Raw genomic sequence first — 27,321 nt, 5'->3', positions numbered from 1 at the left:
CATTAATGGATGTTGGACTTTGTCAAATGCTTTCCCTGCATCTATTGAGATCATCATATGGTTTTTGATTTTTCTTTTGTTAATGTGGTGTACGACGTTGATTGATATGTGTATGTTTAACCATCCTTGTGAACCTGGGATGAATCCCACCTGGTCATGGTGTATGATCTTTTTGATATGTTCTTGGATTCAGTTGGCTAAAATTTTGTTGAGAATTTTTGCGTCTATATTCATCAAAAATATTGGCCTCTGGTTTTCTTTTTTGGTGGTATCGTTGTCTGGTTTTGGAACTAGGGTAATGGTGGTGTCATAGGATCTTTGAGAGTGTTCTTTCTTCTTCAACCTTTTGAAAAAGTTTCAGGAGGATGGGTATAAGTTCCTCTTCATATGTCTGGTAGAATTCATCTGTGAAGCCATCTGGTCCTGGACTTTTATTTGTAGAGATTGTTTTTATGATGTATTCAATTTCATTTCTGGTGATCAGTCTGTTCAGTTGATATATTTCTTCTTAATTCAGTTTTAGCAGGCTGTAAGTCTCTAGAAAGTTGTCCATTTCTTCTAGGTTGTCAAATTTGTTAGCATACAATTGTTCATAAAATCCTCTCATGGTTTTTTTTTATTTCTGTAGCATCCATTGTGACTTCTCCCTCTTTATTTCTTATTTTGTTTATTTGGGTTTTTCTCTCCTCTTCTTGGTGAGTCCAGCCAGAGCTTTGCCAATTTTGTTTACCTTTTCAAAGAACATATTCAGAAAGGAAGAGAGGAGGTAAAACTGTCATGGTATGCAGATGACATGATATTATATATAGAAAACCCTAAGGACTCAACCCAAAAACTACATGAACTGATCAACAAATTCATCAAAGTAGCAGGACATAAGATTAATATTCAGAAATCAGTCACATTTCTGTATACTAACAATGAAAATTAGAAAAGGAATAAAAAATACCTTTTAAAATTGCACCCTGGAGTTCCCGTTGTGGCTCAGTGGTTAGTGAATCTGACTAGGGGGTTCGGTCCCTGGCCTTGCTCAGTGGGTTAAGGATCCAGCATTGCCATGAGCTGTGGTGTAGATTGCAGACACAGCTCGGATCCCACATTGTTGTGGCTCTGGTGTAGGCCGGCAGCTACAGCTCTGATTTGACCCCTAGCCTGGAAACCTCCATATGCCCTAGGAGTGGCCTAAGAAATGGCAAAAAAAAAAAAAAGACAAAAAAATAATAATAACAAAATAAAATAAAATAGCACCCCCCAAAAAATCAAATATGTGGGAATACACCTGACCAAGGAGGTAAAAAACTTATATGCTGAGAACTATAAAACATTAATCAAGGAAATAAAAGAAGATGTAAATGTAAAGATATCCCATGCTCCTGAGTTGGAAAAATTAATAATATAAAAATGGCCATACTACCAAAAGCAATCTACAGATTCAATGCAATCCCTATCAAATTACCCAGGACATTTTTCACAGAACTAGAAAAAACTATCCAAAAATTTATGTGGAACCACAACAGACGCAGAATTGCCAAAGCACTCCTGAGGAACAAAAACCAAGCAGGAGGCATCACTCTCCCAGACTTCAGGCAATGTTACGAACCCACAGTCATTAAGATAGTGTGGTACTGATACCAAAACAGACATACAGGCCAATGGAACAGAATAGAGACCCCAGAAATAAACCCAGACACCTATGGTCAATTAACCTTGGACAAAGGAGGCAAGAACATAAAATGGGAAAAAGACAGTCTTTTCAGCAAGCATTGCTGGGAAACCTGGACAGAGGCATGCAAATCAATGAAACTAGAACACACCCTCACACCATGCACAAAAATAAACTCAAAATGGCTGAAAGCCTTAAGTATAAGGCAAGACACCATCAAACTCCTGGAAGAGAACATAGGCAAAACATTCTCTGACATCAACGTTACGAATGTTTTCTCAGGTCAGTCTCCCAAAGCAACAGAAATAACAGCAGAAATAAACCAGTGGGACCTAATCAAACTGACAAGCTTTTGCATGGCAAAGAAAACAAAAAAGAAACCAAAAAGGCAACTTACAGAATGGGAGAAAATAGTTTCAAATGATGCAACTGATAAGAGCCTAATCTCTAAAATATACAAGCAACCTATACAACTCAACAGCCAAAAAGCCAACGACCCAATTGAAAAATGGGCAAAAGACCTGAATAGACTGTTCTCCAAGGAAGATATACAGATGGCCAGCAAACACATGAAAAAATGCTCAACATCATTGATTATAAGAGAAATGCAAATCAAAACTGCTATGAGATACCATCTCACACCAGTCAGAATGGCCATCATTAATAAGTCCACAAAGAAGAAATGATGGAGGGGGTGTGGAGAAAAGGGAACCCTCCAGCACTGCTGGTGGGAATGTAAGCTGGTACAACCATTATGGATAACAGTATGGTGGTACCTTAGAAAATTATACATGGAGTCTTCAATAAATTTTCAAAGGATAAAGAGACTTGAATCCATAATATTTGAGAACTGCAGCAACCAAAACAACTATGAGGCCTTCAGGTCTAAAGCACCATATTTGACCACTTGTCAGAAGACTCTAGGTGAATACTGCCTGAGTTTTTCCAATTTGGAAAAATATAAAATTATTTTTTTAGAAAATATATTAGTATTGCATTCAAGGGTAGGATATTTGCTCCAACTTTTAAGAGCTTTTCAGTGTGTGTACAGTCTTCCTTCTCTTCCTCCTGTTCTTTTCCTTCACCTGTATCCTTTACTTCCTATTATTTCCTCTTATTACCATGTTTAATCCAGCTATTAGACTCATTCTTTAGATTCACTTTTCCTAATTATTATCTGAGAGAATTTCATCTTAACCAGTGTTGAAATTCTGTTTCCAAGGTCACTTTTCTATGGTCAAGGAATGCTTTCTTCTTTCTCACCTGCCCAAATAGGTCTTTAGGAATAACACAGTTGCTTGGTCCTTCCATTATTTAATAATTTAAAATTTCAGAGTCATTTTATTAAAGGTAGTAATTAACTTAAAAATATTCAGCTGCTGCCCTAATTTTTTTTAAAATAAGAGCAAGAACTTTTATAGATAGATTTGGGTTTTTTTGTTGTTTTTTTTTTTGTTTGTTTGTTTGTTTGTTTGTTTTTCCTAAAGAAGCTCTTTTTAAAATGTGGTCAGAGTTCCCTTTGTGGCTCAGCACCCAGCTATGATCATTGAGGATGCGAATTTGATCCCTGGCCTCACTCAGTGTGTTAAGGATCCAGTGTTGCTGTGGTGTAGGTCACAGATGCGGCTCATATCCTGTGTGACTGTGGTATAGGCAGTCAGCTGTAGCTCCAATTCGACCCCTAGCCTGGGAACTTCCATATGCCGCAGATTCGGCCCTAAAAAGCAAAAATATAAAATAAAAAATAAAAAAATAAAATGTGGTAGATGCAAATAAGATAATATTATGTATATATTTTAGCTATTGCTCTAGTACATAAAGCCTGTTGTTTCACAGATAGTACTGCTTAGAATAAGCTTCAGTTAAAAATGAAGTTATTTGAAATATATTCAGGACAAAATTTTAAGTAAATAGTAGTACAGCTGGTATATAGAGAAGGCATACTCATAAAAGCATTACTTGAACAGTTGAATTTTGGGAAATCATGATCCAAAGAAAAATCCAGGGTTACAGCACCATCTTAATATCTTCCATCTTCAATACTTTTGCCCTTTTAACTTCCATTTCAGAATTATTGTCCTATTTTTCCATGATGAAGTCTTTCAAATTTATTTTTTTCCTCAAGTAAAATGAATAACACCTTTGCACAGCATGTGTTATATAAATATAAATAATATAGAAGATAAAAATTTTATGTAAATAAGTAAATATTTGGTTAGGATGTTATGAATTTTATTTTTCCCAAAAGCAAGACTTCATTCAGAGTAGAAAACATTTTAGTCTGGTTGTAAGAAAAGGACTTTTATTGTTATTATTATAGATGATTGACAATGTTCTGTCAATTTCTGCTCTTCAGCAAAGTGATCCAGTCATGCACATATATAGATTCTTTTTCTTGCATTATCCTCCATCATGTTCTATCACCAGTGACTAGATATAGTTCCCTGTGCTACACAGCAAGATCTCATTGCTTATCCACTTCAAATGCAACAAGTTTGCATCTACTAACCCCAAACTCCCAGTCCATCCCACTCCCTCCCGCTGCCCTATGGCAACCACAAGTGTGTTCTCCATGTCCATGAGTTTGTTTCTTTTCTGTAGATAAGTTCAATTGTGCCATATATTAGATTCCAGATATAAGTGATATCATATGGCATTTGTCTTTCTCCTTCTGACTTACCTCACTTAGTATGAGAATCTCTAGTGTCATCCATGTTGCTACAAATGGCATTATTTTGTTTTTATTATGGCTGAGTAGTATTCCATTGTGTATATATACCACATCTTCTTAATCCATCATCTGTTGATGGACATTTATTTAGCTTGTTTCCATGTCTTGGCTATTGTGAATATTGCTACAATGAGCATAGGGGTGCATGTATTTTTTTCAATGAATATTTTGTCTGGACATATGCCCAGGAATGGGATTGCTGGGTCTTATGGTAGTTCTGTATTTATTTTTCTGAGGTACCTCCATACTGTTTTCACAGTGGTGGTACCAATTTACATTCCCACCAACAGTGAAGGGGAGTACCCTTTTCTCTGCACCCTCTTCGGCATTTGTTATTTGTTGACTTTTTAATCATGGCCATTCTTATTGGTGTTTGGTGGTATCTCATTGTAGTTTTGATTTGTATTTCTCTAATAATTAGTGATGTTGAGCATTTTTTCATGTGCCTGCTGCCCATCTGTATATCTTCTTTGGAGAAATGTCTATTCAGGTCATAAGAGAACATTTTTTATGAATAAAATTAATGGACTAATATAAATCTTGATAACCTTCAAGGAAAGATAAGTAAATATTGACTTCATCTCTCTAGACTTACAGCTTTTAAAGCACTTGACATTTTTGCCAGTTTTCTCTAATGAAATAATTTTTTTATAAAAGGAGAAGCATAGCTCATAATAATAGATTGTAATATACAGTGCTGACCTTATACTTTAGAGAAGGGCTTGCTCCACTTGCACGTATAATTGGAACATCTATTAACACCCCCAAACATTTTCTACTACCTTTTCCCTATGTTTAGGATGCTGCCATTTTAGAATCATTCTTTTAGGGTGAGCATTGCTTCTTCCCTCTTTTATAATATAGTTGCTGCTGTCATGTCAGGCATATTAACCAATAAGTGCCTTAGAAGTATGCTTTCTTTCACACCTAGAGAAAGTTACACGTATCCATTAGGAAAGCTTTTGGCTGCAAGTAAGGAAAAACACACAATGACTTGAAAAAATAATGATTCATTTTTTCCCCCTACATAATGAAAAGACCAAAGATGGGTGCAGCTCCTCAAAAATGTAAGTACTAACATGAACCTTCCTTCATGATCACAGTATAAATACCACAGCTCTAAACAGTATGTTTGTATTCTCAGTAGAAGAGGGAGGCAGCAAGAAAGGAAAGAGTTATATTACCAGGTAGGTTCCTTTTATGAGCATTATATTCAAAAGCTTTTCCAGAAGACCCTGATAGCTTTCTGCCAATGTCACATGGCAACTTACAGCTACAAGGATAATGGGAAAAGAGTACTTTCAGCCTATAAAATGGGGAGAATATGAGAGGGTAAATGTAATTTCAAATAACTGAATAAATAGGAAAAATGAGCATTGAAAGAAGATAAACAAGTAATGAAAGGGGGAAAAGAAAAAAATTGTATTGGGAAAATAACAATAAAAAAACCTAAATCCTAAAAATAATACTCCTTTTTTTTTTTGTTTATTCATTGGGTCCTTTTTCTTTTTACCCTATGCTATATACTATGCTATATGTACCTTACATGCATTATTTCATCAAGTTCTCATAAAAACCCTGTAAGGTAGATAATATTATCTCCTATTTACAGAGGGGGAAAAAATCAAAATTAACTACATGCGTAACAACTTGTATTCAAACCCTGATTTGACCTGAGCTTGCTTTGACTCTGACATGGTCTCTCCTGAGACCAGCACTTAGAACGTGTGGTTTTCTCTTCACTCTAGATTCCATTTCGCACTTCTCCAGAAGGCTGCAGTCAATTCCAAACTGCCTGAAATGCAGCGGGAATTTTCAGGCCTTGCTTAATGAGGTGGATTGAACCAAGAAAGCTTGAATCATTCTAGCAAATGCTGCTGTAGCACTTTCTTCTGTAATAATTACCTTTCATCATTTCAGGGTTTTCTGCTCTTGAAACTCATTACTTCAATTCTGAATTCTAATCTGATGCACAAGTAGTTTCCATACATATTGAATACTTTTAGATGGACTTCTATTTTAGGAGGATTCTGTCTGTAAGCAGCTAATAGATGCCTGTTTGTCTATTTAGAGTTGTACAGTCAGCTACTCTGGGCCAATTGTCTTGACGTGTTTGTGTAAGGTCACTTTGGGGCTCTTATCCTATCTAGGTCAGTTGCTTTTACCTAGAGATAAATTCTGTCCTGTAGATTGTCTTTTAGCTTATTTATGTGAGCTCCTAAGAGAGATTTTCATTCACTCATGCAATCAGCAAAAGGATGCTAAGGAATCAAAGATGCATAAGATCTCTGACAACACTGTAAGAAAACTGAGATCTAAGATTGTGCCTTGGTCATTCTCTGAATCTCTAAGAGCCTAACACTGTGCCTGGTGTATATTGAACAATCAGTAAGATTATGTATTCATTCAACAGTTATTTGGTTAGTGCTCATTATGTGCCAAGCACTAGAAGCACAGCAATAAACAGGACAGATGTGGTTCTTGTACCAGTGAAGATGCTCTTAGGGGGAGATAGACAATGAAATGTAAGCAGAATTGTAAAATAAATAAACAGGCACAAATGTCCATCAATAGGAGAATGTATAAATAGTGGTTAGGGTCACACCCTGTTATACTAGTGGGCAATGAGGATAAATAAGCTATTGTTGCCCCCAACCATGTGCCTAAAGCCAGAATTTCATAAGGCTTGATTGCACTGGCATCAAGTTCAATAATAGACAAAATCAATGTGTGATGGTAGAAGTCAGGTCTTTTCTGGAGAGGGGCAATGCCTTTGGGGACATGCAAGAGCTTCCAGGGTCCAGGTAATGTTGTATGTCTTGATAAGAGTGTTGGTCCGATGGGAAAGTTCACTTTGTAAAGATTTTTTTTTTTGTGCTTATGGTATATATTTTTCTGCATGCATGTTACAATTCAATAAAATACATTTATCTTAGAAAAAGGTGAATTCTGACTATGATAATGGCTGTGGAGGAAATGCACGGGGTCTAGGGCATCTGGATAATGATTAGTTTGGGGATGACTAAACTTCACAGGATGATCTGTGAAGACCTTCCTGGGAGATGCTGGGTAGGCTGAGTCCTAAGGGTGAGAGGGTGGCAATTACAGAGAGAGGCAGGAAAAGAGCATGGAATATGGCAAGTGCAAAACTCCCATGCAAGAAAAAGTCAGGGTGCATTTGAGGAGAAAAGAGCCCAGCGTGGCCAGAGCAGAGTCAGTGGAGTGCAGAGTGGAAGAAAGAAAGCCAGGAGTGGACAGAGGCCACATCATGCAGTGTCTGGGATTCATTCTTTTGTCTGTGCCATATCATTGGACTCCTTTTTTGTCCCAGACAGTACAATATGATCCTTGGTACATCATCACATTTCCTGTTCATCTTTCCACCAATGCTGGAAATACTTTTTATAATCTCCATCTTATACACAAAGAACCAAGGCTTAGGGAAACTACATTTCCCAAGATCACCCAGCATGGAAATGAGTAGTATCATCAGAATTTGAAACACAGCCCTTTGACCTCAAACCTGCATTCTTAACTCCTCACTCCTGACCCTGCCCTGAGCACTGGTTTTTAAGAACTACTTCACAGTGTGATGCAGATACCCTTAGGGCTGTGAACAAAGTCCTAAGCAAGTGGAAATCTTGGAAGGAACAAATGGACTGGATTTTGAAGATACATGTGGAATTTTTCCAGTGATGCTTCCTCAAGGAAAGAGAAAGGACAGAGGCTCAAAGATAAGATTAACCATCATAGCAGCTGTTTATTGAGCATTCATGCTGTGCCAAGTTCTACAGTGAATAGTTTACTTATCTCAGTTAATCCTGACAACAATCCCATGAGGTCACTACTGGCCCCATTTTGCAATTGAAAAAACTAAGGTGTGGAGAGGTTAGCCATTTGTCCAGTGAGACACAACTCATGAATTGACTAAATAGACACTAGTTTAATTAGCAGTGAGAAAAATAGTGAACATGGACTGGCATATGTCAAGCCCAGATGTAAACTCTGCTACTAGAGTTCATGTTCCTTACTCTCCTGCTTAGAGCCTGGAGTCTCCAGGGAAGTGGGGGATGTTTTGTGGGGCTTCATGGTATGTGTTTTCTGAACTCCACTGAAATGAATGTTCCAACATGTTCTCTCTTTTTGAGTTTTGTATTCTGTAATCTTTCTCCTCCAAAACCCTAAATCATACTTTTGTGCATTTTGGGTATCCTTTTCCCTCCGTCTAGACCCAAGGGTCTTTGAGGACAGTCTCTTATTTCTTTTGATTCCCCAGTGCCTAGCCCTGGCCAGTGAGATGAGAGGTTGAGTGTGTTTTGTGGGCCTCAGGGCCAGAAAGGCAGGAGGTACTCTATAAATCTTTCTTGAATAAATGAGCACTAGGCTTATTTAACAAAAGGATAGAGTGATAATGGATTTGGCCTGGGTAAACAATCTTCATCCTTTGGATGGGGTGCACCTCATTTTATTTCAATTACTTAAGTATTAAGGCAAAAGCATGGTTTGCTGGTCTTCCTCTCTTCCCCTGCCCCATCATATCCCTCCATCCTACCCCCCAGATCATGCAGAGTTGGTATGAATCCAGACTTGGAAGGAATTCTGGCAAGCAATCCTGTGGCCATGTCTCAGGTGGTTCTATCCTGCAGAGATGTGTGACTTAAACCAGTTAAGGCGGGCCTGCTTTAAAGACATTCATGTGATGATGATGTTTTTATGAGCAAATCAATTGCAGCCCAATATTTCAGTGTAAATGATTCCAAGCATATATGAAATAACCATGATTTTCTATACAATTCACCATGGATAACCAATATCTTTGGGCAGAACAGAAAAGGTGAAGCAGCTTAGAAGTGAGTTCATCCCATAGTCAGAACTCTGCTGTCCAGTGTGGCAGCCACTAGCTACATGAGGCTATTGAACACTTGCAGTGGGGTTATTATGTACTTTAGGTGTAAAGTATACAAGATTCAATAAAAAAGTGTAAAAAAATGCAAAAACATTTCATTAATAATTTCTATATATGTCACTGAAGTGGCTGGGGTGGCTACTCTGGTAGGGGTTCTATTCCTGGCCCGGGAACTTCCACATGTCTTAGACGAACCCCTTGCCCCTGAAAATTTTCTATATATTTACATGTCAAAGTGATAATATTCTTTACATGTTCAGTCCAATTAAAATTCATTTCACCTGCTTTTTACTTTTTTAAATGTGACTAGAAAATGTAAGGTTACTAGAAAATTACACAAGCGGCTGACATTGGACTTTGTATCTAGAACAAAACAACTGTGAATCTGATTTAAAAAACCTAACTCCTCCATATTTGCTTCCCAAGTTCACTATTCCCTGCTTCTCCCAAAGTAGACAAATTAGCAAAAGCACCCTGACTTTTATCTATGTCTGTTCTCAAAGATCTCTTTTGTTTTGATCCATTTCCTGATGGAGTCAAACTGAAGCCAGCCTTCGGTCTCCAATAGCTTTAAACTTTATTTTCTACTAGAAAAATTTGCATTGACTCTAATGATGGAAACACTCTAAATGTATAGAGAGACTCACAATTTTGTAAAGGATCTCATATTATGCTATTGAATAACTATAACTACCCCAAGGTGGCAAGTAATTAGAATTATCACTATTTCCCAAGTGGGAAAACTGAGAATAAGATATCATTTATTTATTTAAACCCGGCCCTATTCCAAAAAGGCTTTTAACTCTGTGGCCATTTCAGAGAATATAAGTGGCTTATCCAAGATGACACAACGGTCAATAGGACTGCAATGATCTTCTCCCTTTTTCTAGCAGAGCAGCAGTGCTCAGACCCAATTATGAAGTGTAACTTTGTATAAATAATGGCTGAAAGAGTAAAGGTTTTAGCTGGCTTTCTTTTTATATAAATGAGAACTGATTAAAGGATTTTTGAAAATAATTTATCTTCCCTACCCTTCATTTATTCATTGAACATGAATGCCTGCCATGTGTTAAAGCACTAAGCTGGCCCTGGGGAAACATCAGTGAATGAAATAGCAAGAAAAGGCAGATCATCTAACAAATTTAACCATAACTAACAAGTTGTAAGAATAAATGAGATGCCCTGGAATTATGTAGCAGGAAGGTGTAGGCTACAGGTTAGCAAGGGCTTCATAAGTTAGTACTGTTTGTGCTGAGACTGAGGGACATTGGGACCCAGCCAGATGAGGGGTAGAAGAAGGAGAATAAATAGGACTCTTTCGGGAATTATTTTCTGGAATGTGGAAGAAAGCTGAGATTGATAAAACACGGGGATTACACATAACCTACTGCCTAAATAATCTATGTCACATCCTGGAAGTGTATCTTGGATATAAATATCACCTTTCATGTGATCATGAATGTAAAAACTATGAAGTTTGAAAACCTCTGTATATTGCCATGTTGCACTTTAGCAGAATATCCCCCCAAGCTTTATTGAGATACTATTGAAGTACTACATACATATGTGTAAGATATACAATGTGACAATGTGATACTTGTATATATTGCAAAATCTTACCACCATAAGGTTAGTTAACACTTATATCCTTTCACAAAACTACCATTTTGCCCCTAAGGTGACAGCATTTAAGATTACTCTTGGCATTCCCGTCATGGCTCAGTGGTTAACGAATCTGACTAGGAACCCTGAGGTTGCAGGTTCGATCCCTGGCCTCACTCAGTGGGTTAAGTTTCCGGTGTTGCCGTGAGCTGTGGTGTAGGTCGCAGATGTAGCTTGGATCCCACGTTGCTGTGGCTCTGGTGTAGGCCAGTGGCCACAGCTCTGATTAGACCCCTAGCCTGGGAACCTTCATATGCCACCGGAGCAGCCCTAGAAAAGGCAAAAAGACAAAAAAAAAAAAATTACTCTCTTCACAACTTTTAAGCATTTAGTAGAGTATTGTTAATGATAGTGACTATGCCATTCATATTAGATCCCAGAACTTTTTCGTCCTAGAGCTAAAAATTTGTACCCTTTGATCCCATTACCCCTCAAGCCCCAATAATCACTATTCTACTCTCTATTCTACTTTTATGAGTTCATATTTTTTAGATTCCACACATAAGTGAGAACATACAGTATTTCTGACTTATCTCACTTAGCATAATGCCCTGAAGGTCCATCCACATTGTTGCAAAAGGCAGGTTTTCCTTTTATATGACAATAATATTCCACTGCATGTCTGTGTGTATGTGTGTGTATGATAATACTCCAGTGTGTGTTTATTATATATGTATAAATATGTATATGTATGTGTATCACATTTTATCCAACTATCCATTGGTGGACAAATAAGTTAGGTTGTTTCCATGTCTGGGCTGTTGTAAATAATATCGCAGTGAATGTGGAGGTGTAGTTACCTCCTTAAGATAGTGATTTTCTTTCCTTGGTATACCGAGAAGTGGGATTGCTAGATCATGTAGTAATTCTCTTTTTAATTTTTTGAGAAACCATAGTGGCTGCACCAATGTACATTCCTACCAACAGCTCGCAGGTTTCCCACACCCTTACCAATACTTCTATCTTGTCTTTTTGATGATAGGTACTCTAGCAGGTGTGAGGTGATAGCTCATTTTTGGTTTGATTGATATTTTCCTCATGATTAGTAAGATTTAGCACATATTCATGTACTTGTTGACCATTTACATGTCTTTGGAAAAATGTCTATTCAAGGCCTCTGCCTATTTTTTAATCTTTTTTTATGTTGTATAAGTTCCTTATGTTTTTGGGGATTTAACTCCTTATCAGATAGATGATTTGCAGGTGTTTTCACCCATTCCATATATTGCATCTTCATTTTGCTGATTTTTTCTTTTGTTTTGCAGAAGACTTTGATGTCATCCTACCTATTCATTTTCACTTTTATTCCTTGTACTTTTGGTGTCATATCCAAAAAAATCATTGCCAAGACCAATATCAAGAAGATTTTAACCTATGTTTTCTTCTAGAAGTTTTACATTTTCAGGTCCTAGGTTTGGGTCTTAAAATCCATTTTGAATAAATTTTTGTGAGTGGTACAAGCTAGAAATTCAGTTTCATTCTCACGATGTAAATATCTAATTTTCCAACATCATTTATTAAAGAGGCTATCCTTTACGCATTGAGTATTCTTAGTTCCTTTGTCAAATATTGGTTGCCCATGTATGTGTGGGTTAATTTCTGGATTCACAATTCTGTTCCATCAATCTATGCGTCTGTTTTTATGCCAGTACTGTACTATTTTGATTATTATATCTTTATCAAGGAATTCATTTCATACCATCTGAACGGCCTGAGCAATGGTGTGTTGAAAAACAACATCTCAGTAAAACAAACAAAAACAAAACAAAACCTCCAACCATGATTTGTGGCATTTGCCAATTTCCATGGTGTAAATAAATATTCCCATCTTGGCTGATATCTAGCTTCCAATAAAACATCATTGAATGCAAAATTAGGAAGAAATGCATGGTATCACCCCATTATGCATCACTTTCATCCTACAAATACAATAGATGTATAAATAACCTCAAAAAAGCAGATAATATGAAATGTGATAAAAATAATCAGGAATCATGAATTTTGAATGTGTACTATCCTTGTCTTTTTTAGTATAATTCAACTGTAATTTATGCTATGTTTTAGCAATGCCTGTGTTCAACATCTGGCTCACAGAATTCATGCAAATATAATATCCAGCTCTCACAGGCCTGCACAAGCCAGTTCCAGGACGCCAATGGGCCTGGCATTTTCAGTGTAATGTTGATCCTTGACTAGAGCAAGTCCTCACAGTCCCCCTCCTTCTCTGTTTCTTGCAGATCAGCAAGCAGCAGCTGCAGACTGTCAAGGACCGGTTTCAGGCTTTCCTCAATGGGGAAACCCAAATCGTGGCTGACGAAGCCTTCATGAATGCTGTCCAGAGTTACTATGAGGTAAGATTCACCAGGCAGAAGAATGGCAACACTACTTAAGCCAGAAGCCCAGAGTTTCTGAGCTACTGATCAGTGAGAATGGTAGCCTTGGCTTGCCACAGGGGCATCCCCCCTGAGGCTAAGGAGTTGGTGATCAGTTACAGTATTAAGCAATAACAGCATTTTCTTTGGGGGAAAACTGTAAAATAGAAGCCACTCTTTACCAACAGACTGTTACACAAGGCAGTGTGCCAAGTGCTTGATACCATTTTTTGTTTAATCTCGACAACAGTCTTTGAGGGAGGTCCTGATACTATTCTCATTTTACTGATGCAGAGACTGAAGCTCAAAGAAGTTAGGTCAGTTACTCAAAGTCAAACAGCTGTTAAAATGCCACAAACTAAGACTTGAACTGAGTCTGAAGCATTCTCCCGCCACTTACACGCTTTCTAAAGGATGATAACACCTCTGAAGGATACTGTCTTTATTAGCTTCCTTGTCCTTTCTATTAAAATAGTGCTGTGAATTCCTTCCTGTAAGTTAGAACATCATCCAAAATGCAGCACTGTTCTCAGGTGAAAACCTATAAATGAGAGAATATATCTTGAGTGTGCATCATGCATAAGTTTTCACCTCTAGACCTCAAAGGTTTATTTACCAGCAAAGTGAATTTGGAATTCCACTAGTATTTTTTGATTTTGTAATTATTCTTCCAAAATACACACATTGGCTATCGATTGTACATCATTCATGAAACGGACATGCCATAACTTCCCTTTGGTAATGTTCACCATATGTACCTATTTTCAAAAATGATTATTTGGTCTTTGAAAGATACCAAACTTGATATTAATCTATTTTCATGTAAACCAGATATTCTCTGTATTTTGAATCCTATGCCTCAAACATCTTCCCTATTGTTAAGGATGGATTAAAACCATTAGCAACCAAACCCTAAGCCTTAAAAAACTGATGGTATCTTGTTAGGTGCAATTCAACATAATAACAATATATTGTAAAGTAAGTGTTAGGAAATCAAAAAAACTTTTGATTTTTTTCACATGAGCTTCCTTTGCTGGTTTTCTTCCTTCCTTTATTTTTTTTTTTCAGTTATTAGGTAGAACATTATTTTAAAACAAAAACATAGGTGCTCCTGTTTCACTGATGCTCTAAGCACATGCTTCTCCTTCCTTTTGGATGTTCCATTTCTCAGTAGATGCTTTAAAAATGTTAGTTGATTGGGTAAAAACTATCCTTCCTATTGCTAAAGTACCTGACTCCTTCTTTTAAGGAGAGAGTGGAGAGAGATTGCAGTAAGAGCTTGTGAAAATATTATTGATTGGTTTGCTAATTAGCATTTAATAGTAAACAGCATTTAACCTCTCTGATGATGTTCGCTGGGTCCACCCACAGACTCAATTCGCACACCATTTCCTCAATGAAATTTTTATTGGGATCTGTTTTAGGTATCAGGTCTAAAATTTGTCTACATTTGTCACATTTAAACTTTTATTTCTCTTCACAAGTAGTATTATCGCCAATAAGGGTCGAGCTTAGTGCTTTATCTGATGAAACACATTTTTCAGTTGGATTTAATGAAGAATGGGAATGAAGTTTGCAATCAGTAGTGTTGCAGTGAATAACCTAAATATATTTAAGAAAGGTTCTGTTTAGAGACTGCCAGGGAATGAAACTATTTTACCCTCTTTTTCACATTCTGAAAGCCAGTCCAGACCAGGCAGATCCTTATCAGTAGTTCCCCGTATTTAGTGTCATTCACCAGTTTGTAAATTTGTAGATTACAAATCTTAATTAGAAAGCTCATTTGACTAATGACACAAATTACAAGAAAGTACCATTTTTATCTATTAATTAAATTTGAAAATTAATAGTCATCAGCTTGTTAATGAGTCTCTGGAAATTACCATTATGTCTATAGTGGTCCTGATATTTTCTTCTATAGTGGCTAGTTTATTTGAAAGAGCTTCTTTTTTCATCTGGTGAGAATACAGACATTAAGAAGTGACTGAATACTTAATATTAAGAGCCAAGTAACAGGGAATAATGTGGGTATTAATTATTTACCTATTCATTAATAAAGCTTTAGAGTCTTGAGATTTACATTTCCTGGGAAGCCTAATCCTCTGAAGCAAAGGTCCCTCACCCAGGGATCAGGATTCATGCTTCATTTGGGAGCTCTCCAAGCTGCTTCCCTGTCTCTTTTTCTCTCTCCCTTCAATATTGGGTAGTGGATGAGCTGAGTTTCTTCCTCTTCCCTCCTCTGGGATCCAGGTGGCTTCTCTGTCAGTCTCTGTTTCAGTCAGGACTCTTTGGCATACAAGTGATAGGCACCTGGGTCAAAGCCAAAAATGAGATTGGTTTGCTGAAGCAACTTAAAAGCAACTTATCTTAAATAGATATGGCTTCATCTGCAGCTGGATCCAGACACCCCAAAGATGCCAGTCAGATGGTGTCATGCTCCACACACCCCAGCTATGTTCTTTCCAGAGTTGGCTGCATTCTTGGATGGGTTCTTCCTATGTGGAAGACCCTGGAAACTCATATCCCACCAACTTAGCAACTCCAGGGGCAAAGAAAGTTCTTCTTTGCTGAAAGTCCCAGCAAAAGGCCCCAGAGTGACTTGGTTGAACCAGCATGGACCATGGGTCCATTCTCAAGCTGATCTAAATAGGGGGGAAGGCTTGAGACAGACTGGTGATTAGGCCTAGGACAGATACCAACTCTGGAGCCAGAATACAGGCTCAGTCCTACCAGAACCATTTATGTTGAAAAATGGTTTATTTCTCATTAAGAAATTGGGCTGCTTTAAAAAAAATTTTTTTTTTTTTTGTCTTTTTAGGGTCACACACACGGCATATGGAAATTCCCAGGCTAGTTGTTGAATCAGAGCTGTAGTTGCTGGCCTACACCACAGCCACAGCACGGAATCCCAGCCACTTCTGTGACCTACACCACAGCTCACAGTAATGCTGGATCCTTAACCCAATGAGCAGGGCCAGGGATTGAACTGACATCCTAAAGGATACTAGTCAGATTCCTTATGCTGAGCTACAGTGGGAACTCCCTGGGCTGCTTTTTAACAGAAGAAGGGGGAATGTGGGCTCAGCAAGCAAAACCAACAGATATTCTCCTTCTAATTCTCAACAACACCCTCCCTCTCTGTCATGTGCACGTGCACACACACACACACACACACACACACACACACACACTGCACCCTACTATACCAACACATATACATCTCGGTTTACCAGTGATAAAGACGTTTAAAAAAAACCTTTTTCTCCACAGTTCTGAGATTACTATATTTGGAAAAGTCAATTTCAGGCAATGGCATTCTTTTGTTAAGACAATAGTGGTTTGTCAACATGCTAGAGTAGTAAAGAGTAATTTTTTTCATTTTTTTTTAATTTTTATTTTTTTTAAAGAGCAGTCTTTTTTAAATGAAAGGTGTGGGCAGCCACTGTTTTGTTTGTTTGTTTTTCATCTGTTCGCAACCAGCCCAGTCTGAGGCCATTGGACCAGCATTCACTGCCTGCTAGTCAGGCCTAGAACCTGAGCTGGGCCAGGACAAAGGGAGACCAAGGTCCCCTATGGATCTCAAGAGCATGCAGGTTTATTCTGTCCTTCCCCAGTGGCCCTGATTGGCAGAGAGGATGTAGCAGGGCAAGAGATTAATCCTTTAATCTCTTTCATAATGGCTTTGAGGGCTGGGTACTGTAGTGGATGCTCTGAGTTCCAGCCCAGCAACTTCATCCTTAGTCTTTCCTATGACATCAGAGAGCCTACCCCACAGCACCTGCATCTTTTCTAACTCTCAACTTTTTGAAGAAGTGTAAAATGTAAGTTATCTCACCCTCCATCCTCAACCCCATCTCCCATCTCTCTGCGTCATTCTGGTTCCTTCACATTACTGGTCCCGATATCCAAGAGAAGCAGTGAATGAAAAGGTTTTACAGAACCTTCCTCATTGAGACCCTGTCGGGAAGGAAACATGGGGGCTGGAGGGGGGTGGGGATTAGTGGGACATGGGATTGTAGGATGAGTTGGAAGACATATCGACACATTTTAGAATACAGCACCTGATATCTGGCCTTTGACCAGCAACACTGCTATGACTGAGTTTTGCTTGGTGCCATTTTTTGTTTGTTGAGCTACTCTTCTCTAAGAAAGCCCTGGTTGGTTTTTGTCTTATTGCCTTTTCTAGGGCTGCTTCCTGCGGCATAAGGAGATTCCCAGGCTAGGGGTCTAGTCAGAGCTGTAGCCACCGGCCTACGCCAGAGCTATAGCCACTGGCCTACGCCAGAGCCGTAGCAACACGGGATCCGAGCCACATCTGCAACCTACACCACAGCTCATGGCAACGCCAGATCCTTAACCCACTAAGCAAGGCCAGGGATCAAACCCGCAACCTCATGGTTCCTACTTGGATTCATTAACCACTGCACCACAATGGAAACTCCAGATTCACTTTGCATGGTGTCTTAGACCCAATTCTTCAGCTGCTAGCAACAGAAAGTGTAGCTAAATCAAGTCCTCATGATAACAACAACTACAACAATAATAACAGTGACTGTTGTTGTTTTGCTATTAAAGGAAATAACCAAGCTGATGAAAAGAGGGAGGCCAGGGCAGCTTAACCTTGGGAAGGCAGGTAGCAGGATCTAATGCATAGCCCATGACATACTCTCATCTAACCATATTCCGTTCTTAGGCCACCCACTCTGAATCTGAGCCCCAGATGGGGGGTCTGATGGCCAAGCTCAGGTCCCAGCCAACCACTTAGAAAAGGAAGGATAAGGTTCTGCAATTGACCATTCCACTGAAACTATGTGCAGTGACAAAGGCGTTTTCAGAACAAGGTATCCTTTTCAGAAGGGGACAGACAGTTGGCAGGCAAAAACTGAGGGTGTCTTCTGCACAGGGTAACACACGTTGTTTTGTCTTTATGACTGAATTTTAAAATTTTTTTGGCCATACCCAAGTCAAATGGAAGTTTCCAGACTTGGGACTGAATCCGAGCCATAGCTGTGACCTATACCACAGCTGCGGCAATGCCAGATCAAACCTGCACCTCCACAGCAAATGGAGCCACTGTAGTCACATTCTTAACCCACTTCACCACCACAGTATCTAGACATAGTTCTCAATGCTATTCAGCAGGATCTCCTTGTAAATCTATTCTAAGTTGTGTCTGATAAGCCCAAGCTCCTGATCCCTCCCACTCCCTCCCCCTCCCATCAGGCAACCACAAGTCTCTTCTCCAAGTCCATGATTTTCTTTTCTGAGGAGATGTTCATTTGTGCTGGATATTTTTTTTAATCTAAAAGAAGTAGATGTCGGATCTCACCTCGATATTTTTCTGAAATTAAATATTTTCCACTAAGCGAAACTGCTATAGTTCCTCAGTGGCCTTAAAACAGAATTACCCCTAGGGAAAGAGTAATTAGCCATTCTAAAGGCTCTCATTCTTGTAGGAAAAGCCAGGCAAGGAAGGCAGAGGCCATGGCCAAATGGTCAAGCGGGTGAGTTGAGTGTCTGAAAATGGGTTGAATTCTAATTCTGTTGTGCCCTGGCCTTGGGGCCTCAGCCATGTCTGAGCCTCAGCTTCTTCATTTGTAGTAAGACCCTTGCATAATTGTTGTCCAGATTAAATTACACACACACGCACACACACACACACACAAATTTACCATGATCTAAGGACTGGAAAGTGTCATTATGAATATATTAAGGTTATAGAGGAAGAATAGTGATGCAGTATCCACCTACTTCATAGAAATAAATGATCGAAGAGAGTTGAAAGTTATAGAGTTTCCTCCCTAGTTTGCGGCCTGGACATGGGATACAGGAGGTACAAGGTCAAGGCAGGGGAAAAGGGCACAGAAATGGGAGAGGGAACTGTTTTTGTTCTTCACCTACCCTCCACCTACCCAGGTCATTGCTCTAAATGTACTTCTTGAGTTTGCCCAGGAGCCCTTACTTTTTCACAAAGACTATATTTAAGACCCAAAGATGCTTTTTATTTTAAAAATTAACATGTACTTTGTTTCAGTAAAGATAAAATTTGTAATTTTCCGTGCTGAAAGAGACATTTTAAGTGACTATGAAAGTAAAAGATGCCAATTATAAAAATAGACCAAGGAGGGAAAAATATAAATGAAATGGTTAGAAAAATACCTGTAACCAACCCTATCATCTCAGACAACCATGATTAAATTTTGGTATGTGTCTTTCCAAGTATTTTTTGATGTATCTATACAGACAATGATAGTTTTTGAATTTTCACATTAAGATAAAAATAACTAAAAATATTATCAATCCACATGTTTCATTTCACAGTAGTTTTCAATCTTCTTTCTGTATCTGCAAAAGTCATAGATATGATATACCTTCATCAGTGAAAAGTTTTCTTACCTATGATGTTCTTCATCAAGGGTCATGGTCCTATGCCCAACTCAACTTCACCTCTACCATTGGAAGTCTCTGGTTTAGCAACATATCAAGCACATCTTTTGAAGTTAATGAAATATATATTATGTTTAATATTTAAAAATAGTAGCTCACTTTTATTATATTCTTATAGTAGTCACCACACTTACCAGTTGACATATATTGAAGCCTCACTCCAATCCTAGGATTGTTGTGAGTTTCATTTGAAAGATAAGGAGGAGTTCCCACTATGGTTCAGCAATATAAGCAACTAGTATCCATGAGGATGCAGATTTGATCCCTGGCCTCACTCAGTGGGTCAAGATCTGGTGTTGCCACAAGCTGAGGCATAGGTTGCAGATGTGGCTCGGATCTCCTGTTGCCGTGTCTGTGGTGTTGGCTGGTAACTGCAGCTCTCATTTGACCACTAGCCTGGACACTTTCATATACTGCAGGTTTGGCCCTAAAAAAAAAAGAAAAAGAAAAAGAGAAAAAAAGATGAAGAAACTAGAGCCCAGAAAGACTTAACAACTTGCTCAGCTGATAATGCTAGTATCTGGGAGAACCAGGATTTGATCCCAGATCATCTGATGCTCAAGCCTGCTCCTCCCGTTTTCTGATCCCCATTCATTAGTAACAACCACATTGCTGTGGAGGTTTATTATCTTATTTCCTCTCATATCTAGGTATTTTTCTCATATATGTTGAAACTATGTGCTTTTGTAGAGCCAGAAAGGATGCACCTTGTATTGTCAGCCTGTCTATAAAAAGCAGGGGCTGCACCAGCTTCTCCCTGTACCATGTACAGTCATTAACTACCCGTGTGCCTGCATGTCTCTAGAACAACCTTGAGGTTGTTTGGCTCTGGTGATGGAGGGAAGGACTGATGAACTGACTGCCCTTCACCATTCCATGTTTATTTGTTTATCTTCCCTCTCCCATTATGACCTGTCTGGAAGTTGGCAGAGGGATGAGGAGGAATTATGGATATGCTATGCAGAGCTGTGCCTGGGGTAGAAGTCCCTCACAACAGTCATTGAAAAATAAAACAGAAAACAAAACTAAAACTACCAGATAGAGCCCCTAGTAAAGATGAGTTTCAGGGGTTGTTTCAGAGACATGCAAGCCTGTTTCTGGCCCCACTTCCCTTCTGATAGCCTGAGAAGCCAAGGCAGAACCTGTGCCTGGAAAATTCATTTTCTGCTGCTGCCTTCTCTTCCCAGGGCTGTCTTGCCTCCTTCTGGCACTTTGTTGTCTCCCTGCTCTTCCACCTCCTTCCTTGCCATTGTCCACATTCCACTCATCTCCTTTCATTCTGGGGCCTGGCAGTCACAGTCTATCTGTGGACAGAGGGAGACTTCCACTTTCCAGAGCCCTTTCCGTTTGATCTCGTCAAAGAAGACTGGCTGGCTGAACCCTATGTGACAGAGAAGGAGAAGGAGGTTGGTAGAATTAAGTGACTTGTCTGAAGTCATCCACTAGTAGTTCAACAATATTTATCAAGTGGCTACTATGTACAAAGTAAGGGACTGTGTGGAGCAAATGATTTGGGCAGGATCCAGGGGTCCCCAATTACAGATGCCAGCTGGGCCCAATGTACCACTAGCCACATTTCTTACACCTGCTGTTAGGTCCCATGGAAAATGTAGCCTCAGTCAGTTGTGTTAAGAGACCAATATACTGTGTTTGCTGGTTTCTCCTTTCCCTTCTCGCCCCTATCCAGATATAATCTCCATAGGGTCTCTGCTTTGAGATGCCCACTCTATTCCTGTGTTCACTCATGATTCTTTCATTCAATGTAGCTCCATGTCTCAGGTCCTGTCTTAGGCACTCAGAAGAAGTGATAGGAAAAACAGTTTCCTGGGACTTAGAGTCTAGTTGGAGCCAGGTACAAACCAGACACAGACAGATGACAAGTGGCAGCTGTAGAAGGGCTTCAGGAGAAAGGAATATGGCACTGAGAGCTTATAACATGCCTGCTCCAGGTTTGTGGGCCACTGATATGGACAGATAAAGAGTGTGGCTTCCTTGCTGACTGAATGTTTTTGGGTCACCTCTGATGTTCATTAGAGCTGACAAAGCAGAATAAACCCCTTTGCACCCCCACCACCATCATCATTCACCTGTGCTCCTAAGGTGCTGCCTACCTGGCCTTTTGTCTATTCTCTTGGTCCTTTGAGGTCTGTTTTCCATAGTGAAGCCAGAGAATGTGGGTTTGATTATAACACGTCCTAGCTTAAAGCTTTCTAGGGCTTCCCAGTGGCCTTTGAATGAAGACCAATATTCTTAATGTGACTTTTCATGCCCTTGGCCATCTGACCCCTTCTGTCCGTCTTGCAGCCACTCTGGCATCTCCTTGTTTCCTCAGACCCTCAGGGTTTTTACCCTTATTGTTCCTTCTTTCCTTCTCTATTTTCCTAGCCACCTTTCACATATTTCACTCAAAGGAGTATTTGCCTCTAGAAAGGCATACTGGCCCCCATGAATCTGTGCACTTGCCCTTGGTCAGCACTTGTCCTCAATTGTAATGATGTCTGTATGGAGTTATTAGGTCAGTGTCATGGAGGCCTTAGAGCTGGATGTGCATCTCTTCTGCTTGCCTCTGTGTCCCTGGCATGTGGCTTGGGCCTTCCACCATGTAAACGCCCACAGAAAGGGTGAACAGGTTCATGAAGAAGAGTATAAATACAACAGATGAAAAGATAGCCTCAACATCTTATAGTTCACCTCCCTCAGTGTGCAGATAAGAAACCAGAGGATCAGAGAGGAGGTGACATACCCAAGGTCACACAGCAAGGTAGTGGCAGAGCTGACCCGGGACCACAGTTTACAGCTCCTGTCACATAGTTATACTGCTCCTCCACAAACTTCATTTTTTGCTTCCAAACTTTGATTTTCTTTGAGATCTAGACCTATAACTAAGATACAGTGTGTTAGATGAAGAAATTACCTGTGTTAAGCATTGAAGATTTTTAGGTGAATTCCTTTGCTTATTAAGACTTGTAAGGCCTGAGGTTTCATTTGAAACTTTTTTCTTTGTAATTGATTTTTAAACGAACTCTAAGGTCTCAACTGAATACCATTTCCCAGGCACAGTGGAGTAGGCCATGGCCTCTAGCCTGTGAAGCGTACCCTCAGCCTCCTTCCTTCTAAATGAGTTCATTAAATTGACAATAAATGGAGCCCACCTTTCTAAGATCTTTCCTCCCCAAGGAAGGCTTTGTGATGAAGTGGGAGGGAGTGAGATGTCCCCCAAGCAATCGCCTAACAAAGGCATTCTCTGAAATCTGACAGGGGAGCGAACATTTGTTCTGCCTCTGAAAGGATATTTATGCACCTTCTGAAGTGTCACCAGGACACAGCTCTGAAGTGTCAGATGTTTCCTCTCTGTGCATAGCGGGCAGCAGCTTCGCCACCTTGTATGACACCCCAGCATCATGTAGCTTGTGTAAACTCCCAATTGGTGGGCACTGGGGTGAAAGCAAACTGTTCTGAATGATGATCATATATTAACTCATTTAAGCCTCATTGAAAAGTACTTGTGATCTAGAGACTACTATTACCCCCATTTTACAGATGGGAAAGCTGTTACAAAGAGGTTCATTTGCCAAATGAAATACAGCCACTCAATGGCAGAGAAAGACCCCAGGCAGTCTGAGGAGCAGATTCTCTATACCACATGCTACCTCTCGAGATATGACTGTCTTCTTTCATCCTTGCAGCAACCTAGTGAGTACCATTTGGACACAAATGCCAAACATGGAAGTGACTTCTCTGAGTTCACACAGCTAGGAGGTAGTGGGGCAGGATGTGACCTTCCTTGGTACCTCTTGTGACTCTTGTGACTGCCATGGAAGGGTCAGCCCATCACCCAGCCACAGCAAAAGGGCTCCTTCAGGGCCACCTTGCTGATATCTGTCCTGGCCCTGTTCTTGCATTCAGGTCTTCCTGAAGAGTGACCGCGTGGCCCGCATGGTACAGAGTGGGGGCTGCTCTGCCAACGACTCTCGAGAAGTCTTCAAGAAGCACATCGAGAAACGGGTACGCAGCCTGCCTGAGATCGACGGCCTCAGCAAGGAGACAGTGTTGAGCTCCTGGATGGCCAAGTTTGATGCAATCTACCGTGGGGAAGAGGACCCCAGGAAGCAGCAGGCCCGGATGACTGCCAGTGCAGCTTCCGAATTGATTCTGAGCAAAGAGCAGCTCTACGAGATGTTCCAGAACATTCTTGGGATCAAGAAGTTTGAACATCAGCTCCTATACAATGCGTGCCAGGTAAGGTGTCTGTCACCTGGGCCCCAAACTGTGAGTGAACAGGGCCACATGATGACTTCTGTGTGTCCTTGGGATTGTTGCCTTCATGTGCCATTTCTTGATTTAAAACAAAATTTTTAAGTTATGTTTTACAACTGCATTGGTCAAAGTTGAATATAATCCAGGCTAGACTACATTTAGGTTTTTCTTTTGACTTTTAAAAGAAATTAAAACATTCTGTGAGCCCCTAAAAATCTTGTAGGCCCTCAGTGCTGTGTAATGTGTCCAGTGGGTGGGCTGGCCCATGTGTTGAAAGTGCTAAAAAATCAAAATGATGATTTTTTTAAAAAAAAAATATCTTTACCTTTAGACTAGATAGTATTTGCCAGTTGAAGAGCTTGTACTTCATCAGTCGGGGAGACAGTTGGACTTAGCACCTGATCAACAAGAATAATTATTTGAAACAAAAAGCTTCCAGAAGACCTGAGTTTGTCATACCCATATATTAGTCACATCATAAATTTCCAATTGGTTCTGAGGTGTCCAGCTGAGACTCTACTTGGGCTAACTCCAAAATGGGTTTATATTTTCTCCGATTCAAAGTTTGGATGAGTGAAGTATCCTAGATCTTTCCTCATTATATTTCTTTATTCAGCAAATATGTACTGTGTTCCTACTTTGCAGTCTTCACAACCACTCACATTGAGTGTCACTTGGTAGTGTTTTTAAAAGGCACATTTATAGTTCTCAACCCTAGGGACTCTGGTTCTGCATTCTCAGGCTAGGGCCCAGAAATCTGCATTTTAAATTAAACCCTCACTTCTAGTTCATTTTGCTGCCCCTTACTTTTAAGAACTATTACAGAAATTTAGCTGTGCTTTGATTTCCCTACACCAACTCTGCCCCTAAAGAAACTGTAAATGCAGACACTGTAAACTATATTGGCTAAGAGTTGTTCCTTGCTTAGAATGCGACAGACCTAGATAAATCTTAATATGACTCCTCACTAACTTTGAGGTCTTGGGAATTAGTTAATCTCCCTACTTGTGAGGGAGGCAATTTTTGTAAGTATTTATGTGTATACCAGAATTCCTGGTGGTATAGTGGTTAAGGATCCAGGGTTATCACTGCTGTGGCATGGGTTTGATCTCTGATGGAAGAACTTCCACATGCCAGGAGTATAGCCAAAAAAAAAAAAAAAAAAAAAAAATCATGTCTATAAAGCTCAGAGCAACATGGGGCACTTTATAAATGGTAACAAAGTCTACTGCAAGAGGCAAAAAGTCAACAGACAGCCACAGAACAATGCCATTAAATATTTAACATAAGAACTACAGGATTCTAAGGCTTTTTCTTCCTGTCCTCATGACTACCCCCTAATTCAGGATACCAACATCTTTTACCTGGATGACCACATTGTCTCCCTAGCTGGTAACCCTGCCTCTCTTCTTGCCTCATGGTAATAATACACCTAACACACATCAACTAAAGTGATCTCTTTTTTCTGATGTCTTTTTGCCATCTTTAAACAAAATTATTTTATTGAAGGAGTTCCCATCATGGCTCAGTGGTTAACAGATCCAACTAGGAATTATGAGGTTGTTTGAATCCCTGACCTCAATCAGTGGGTTAAGCATCTGGTGTTGCTGTGAGCTGTGGTGTAGGTTGCAGATGCGGCTAGGATTCCGCTACAGCGGGTGCAGCCCTAGAAAATACAAAAAAAAATATTTTATTGAAGTACAGTTGATTTACAATGTTGTGTTAATTTCTATTCTATGGCAAATTTATTCAGTTATACACACACGTGTATACATTCTTATATACATGTATATACATTCTTTTTTATATTCTTTTCTGTTGTGGTTTGTCATAGGATATTGAATATAGCTCCCTTTGCTAAACAGTAGGATATTTTTGTTTGTCCATTCTATCATATAATGGTTTGCATCTGCTAATCCCAAACTCCCAATCCATCCCTCCTTCTTGGCAACAAGTATGTTCTCTCTATGATCTGTTCATGTTTTGTAGTTAAGTTCATTTGTGTCATATTTTAGATTCCACATATAAGGGATGCCACTTGGTATTTGTCTTTCTTTTTCTGACTGACTTCACTCAATACATAATTTCTAGGTCGGCCCATGTTGCTACAAGTGGCATTATTTCATTCTTTTTATGGCTGAGTGCTATTCCATTTTATATATGTACCACATATTCTTTATCTATTCCCCTGTCAGTGGACATTTAAGTTGTTTCCATGTCTAGGCTATTGTAAATAGTGCTGCCATGAACATTGGAGTGCATGAATGTTTTCGAATTAGGGTTTTCTCCAGATATATGCCCAAGTATGAGATTGCAGGATCATATGATAGTGCTGTTTTCATTTTTTGAGGAACCTCCATATTGTTTTCAGTAGTGACTGTACCAATTTACATTCCCACCAACAGTGTAAGAGGGTTTCTTTTTCTCCACACCCATTCTAGCATTTGCTATTTATAGACTTTTTTGTCTGACTGTTGTGAGGTGGTATATCATTATAGTTTTGATTTGCATTTGTTTATTAATTGGCAATGTTGAACATCTTTTCATGTGCCTATTGGCCATCTGTCTGCCTTCTCTGGAGAAATGTTTAAATCTTCTGCCTGTTTTTTGATTGGGTTGTTTGCTTTTTGTTACTGAGCAGTATGAGTAAAGTGACCTTTTTAAATTGGAAATTGGATCATGCCACTTCTGTGCCAAATACCTTCCAGTGGCATCTCATCATACTTAGAATGACCTCCCAAGTCATCATTAAGGCTGGAGGCAGTACAAGCATCAGCACTGATCATACTGTTCTCCTTGTATGCTTACGCACTGGCCTTTTTTCTGGTTCCCCCACACGTCAAATTGGTTCTGGATCTTTGCATTTGCTCTTCCCTCTTTTAGAATGCTCTTTGCCAAGGCCTTTGCATGCCTGGCACAGCTTAAATGTCAGCTTCTCCAAGAGGTTTTCTAAGACCACTCCATCTAAAGTTCTCTTTTGCCTCACACCTCACTAAGTCACTCTCTTTCCCATTCTTCTGTCCTATTTTTATCAAAGCCTGTACTGCTACTTTCCATTTCTTATTTACCTTTTTTTAAATCTATTTATTATCTGTCTCACCTGCTCTGCCTGCCCTTCACCAAAATGTTGGCTGCACCAGTGTGGCAATTCATCTCTCTGCCTTATTTGGTTATATTTCCAATGTGTGAAATAATTCTTGGCACATAGTGGGTATTCAATAAATGCCTATTGAATTTCTAAATGGATGGTGTCAGATTGTTTTAACTGGTAGGTAGCCTGTTG

General features: G+C 39.5%; 1 protein-coding gene across 41 annotated transcripts in view; it reads left to right on the top strand.

Annotated features, from left to right (window-relative positions):
• The window catches only part of CADPS (calcium dependent secretion activator), a 503,292-nt gene that overhangs the window by 109,284 nt on the left and 366,687 nt on the right, over window positions 1–27,321 (top strand). For all 41 annotated transcript variants that reach the window (XM_021069125.1, XM_021069167.1, XM_021069161.1 and 38 more), the window contains exons 2-3: window positions 13,200–13,313; window positions 23,688–24,020. In XM_021069125.1, the coding sequence (XP_020924784.1) occupies window positions 13,200–13,313; window positions 23,688–24,020 (447 nt within the window). The remainder of the gene's footprint in view (window positions 1–13,199; window positions 13,314–23,687; window positions 24,021–27,321) is intronic.

Source organism: Sus scrofa, chromosome 13 (assembly GCF_000003025.6).
Source record: "Sus scrofa isolate TJ Tabasco breed Duroc chromosome 13, Sscrofa11.1, whole genome shotgun sequence".
Classification (NCBI taxonomy): Eukaryota; Metazoa; Chordata; class Mammalia; order Artiodactyla; family Suidae; genus Sus; species Sus scrofa.
This window is presented reverse-complemented; position numbering and strand designations above follow the sequence as displayed.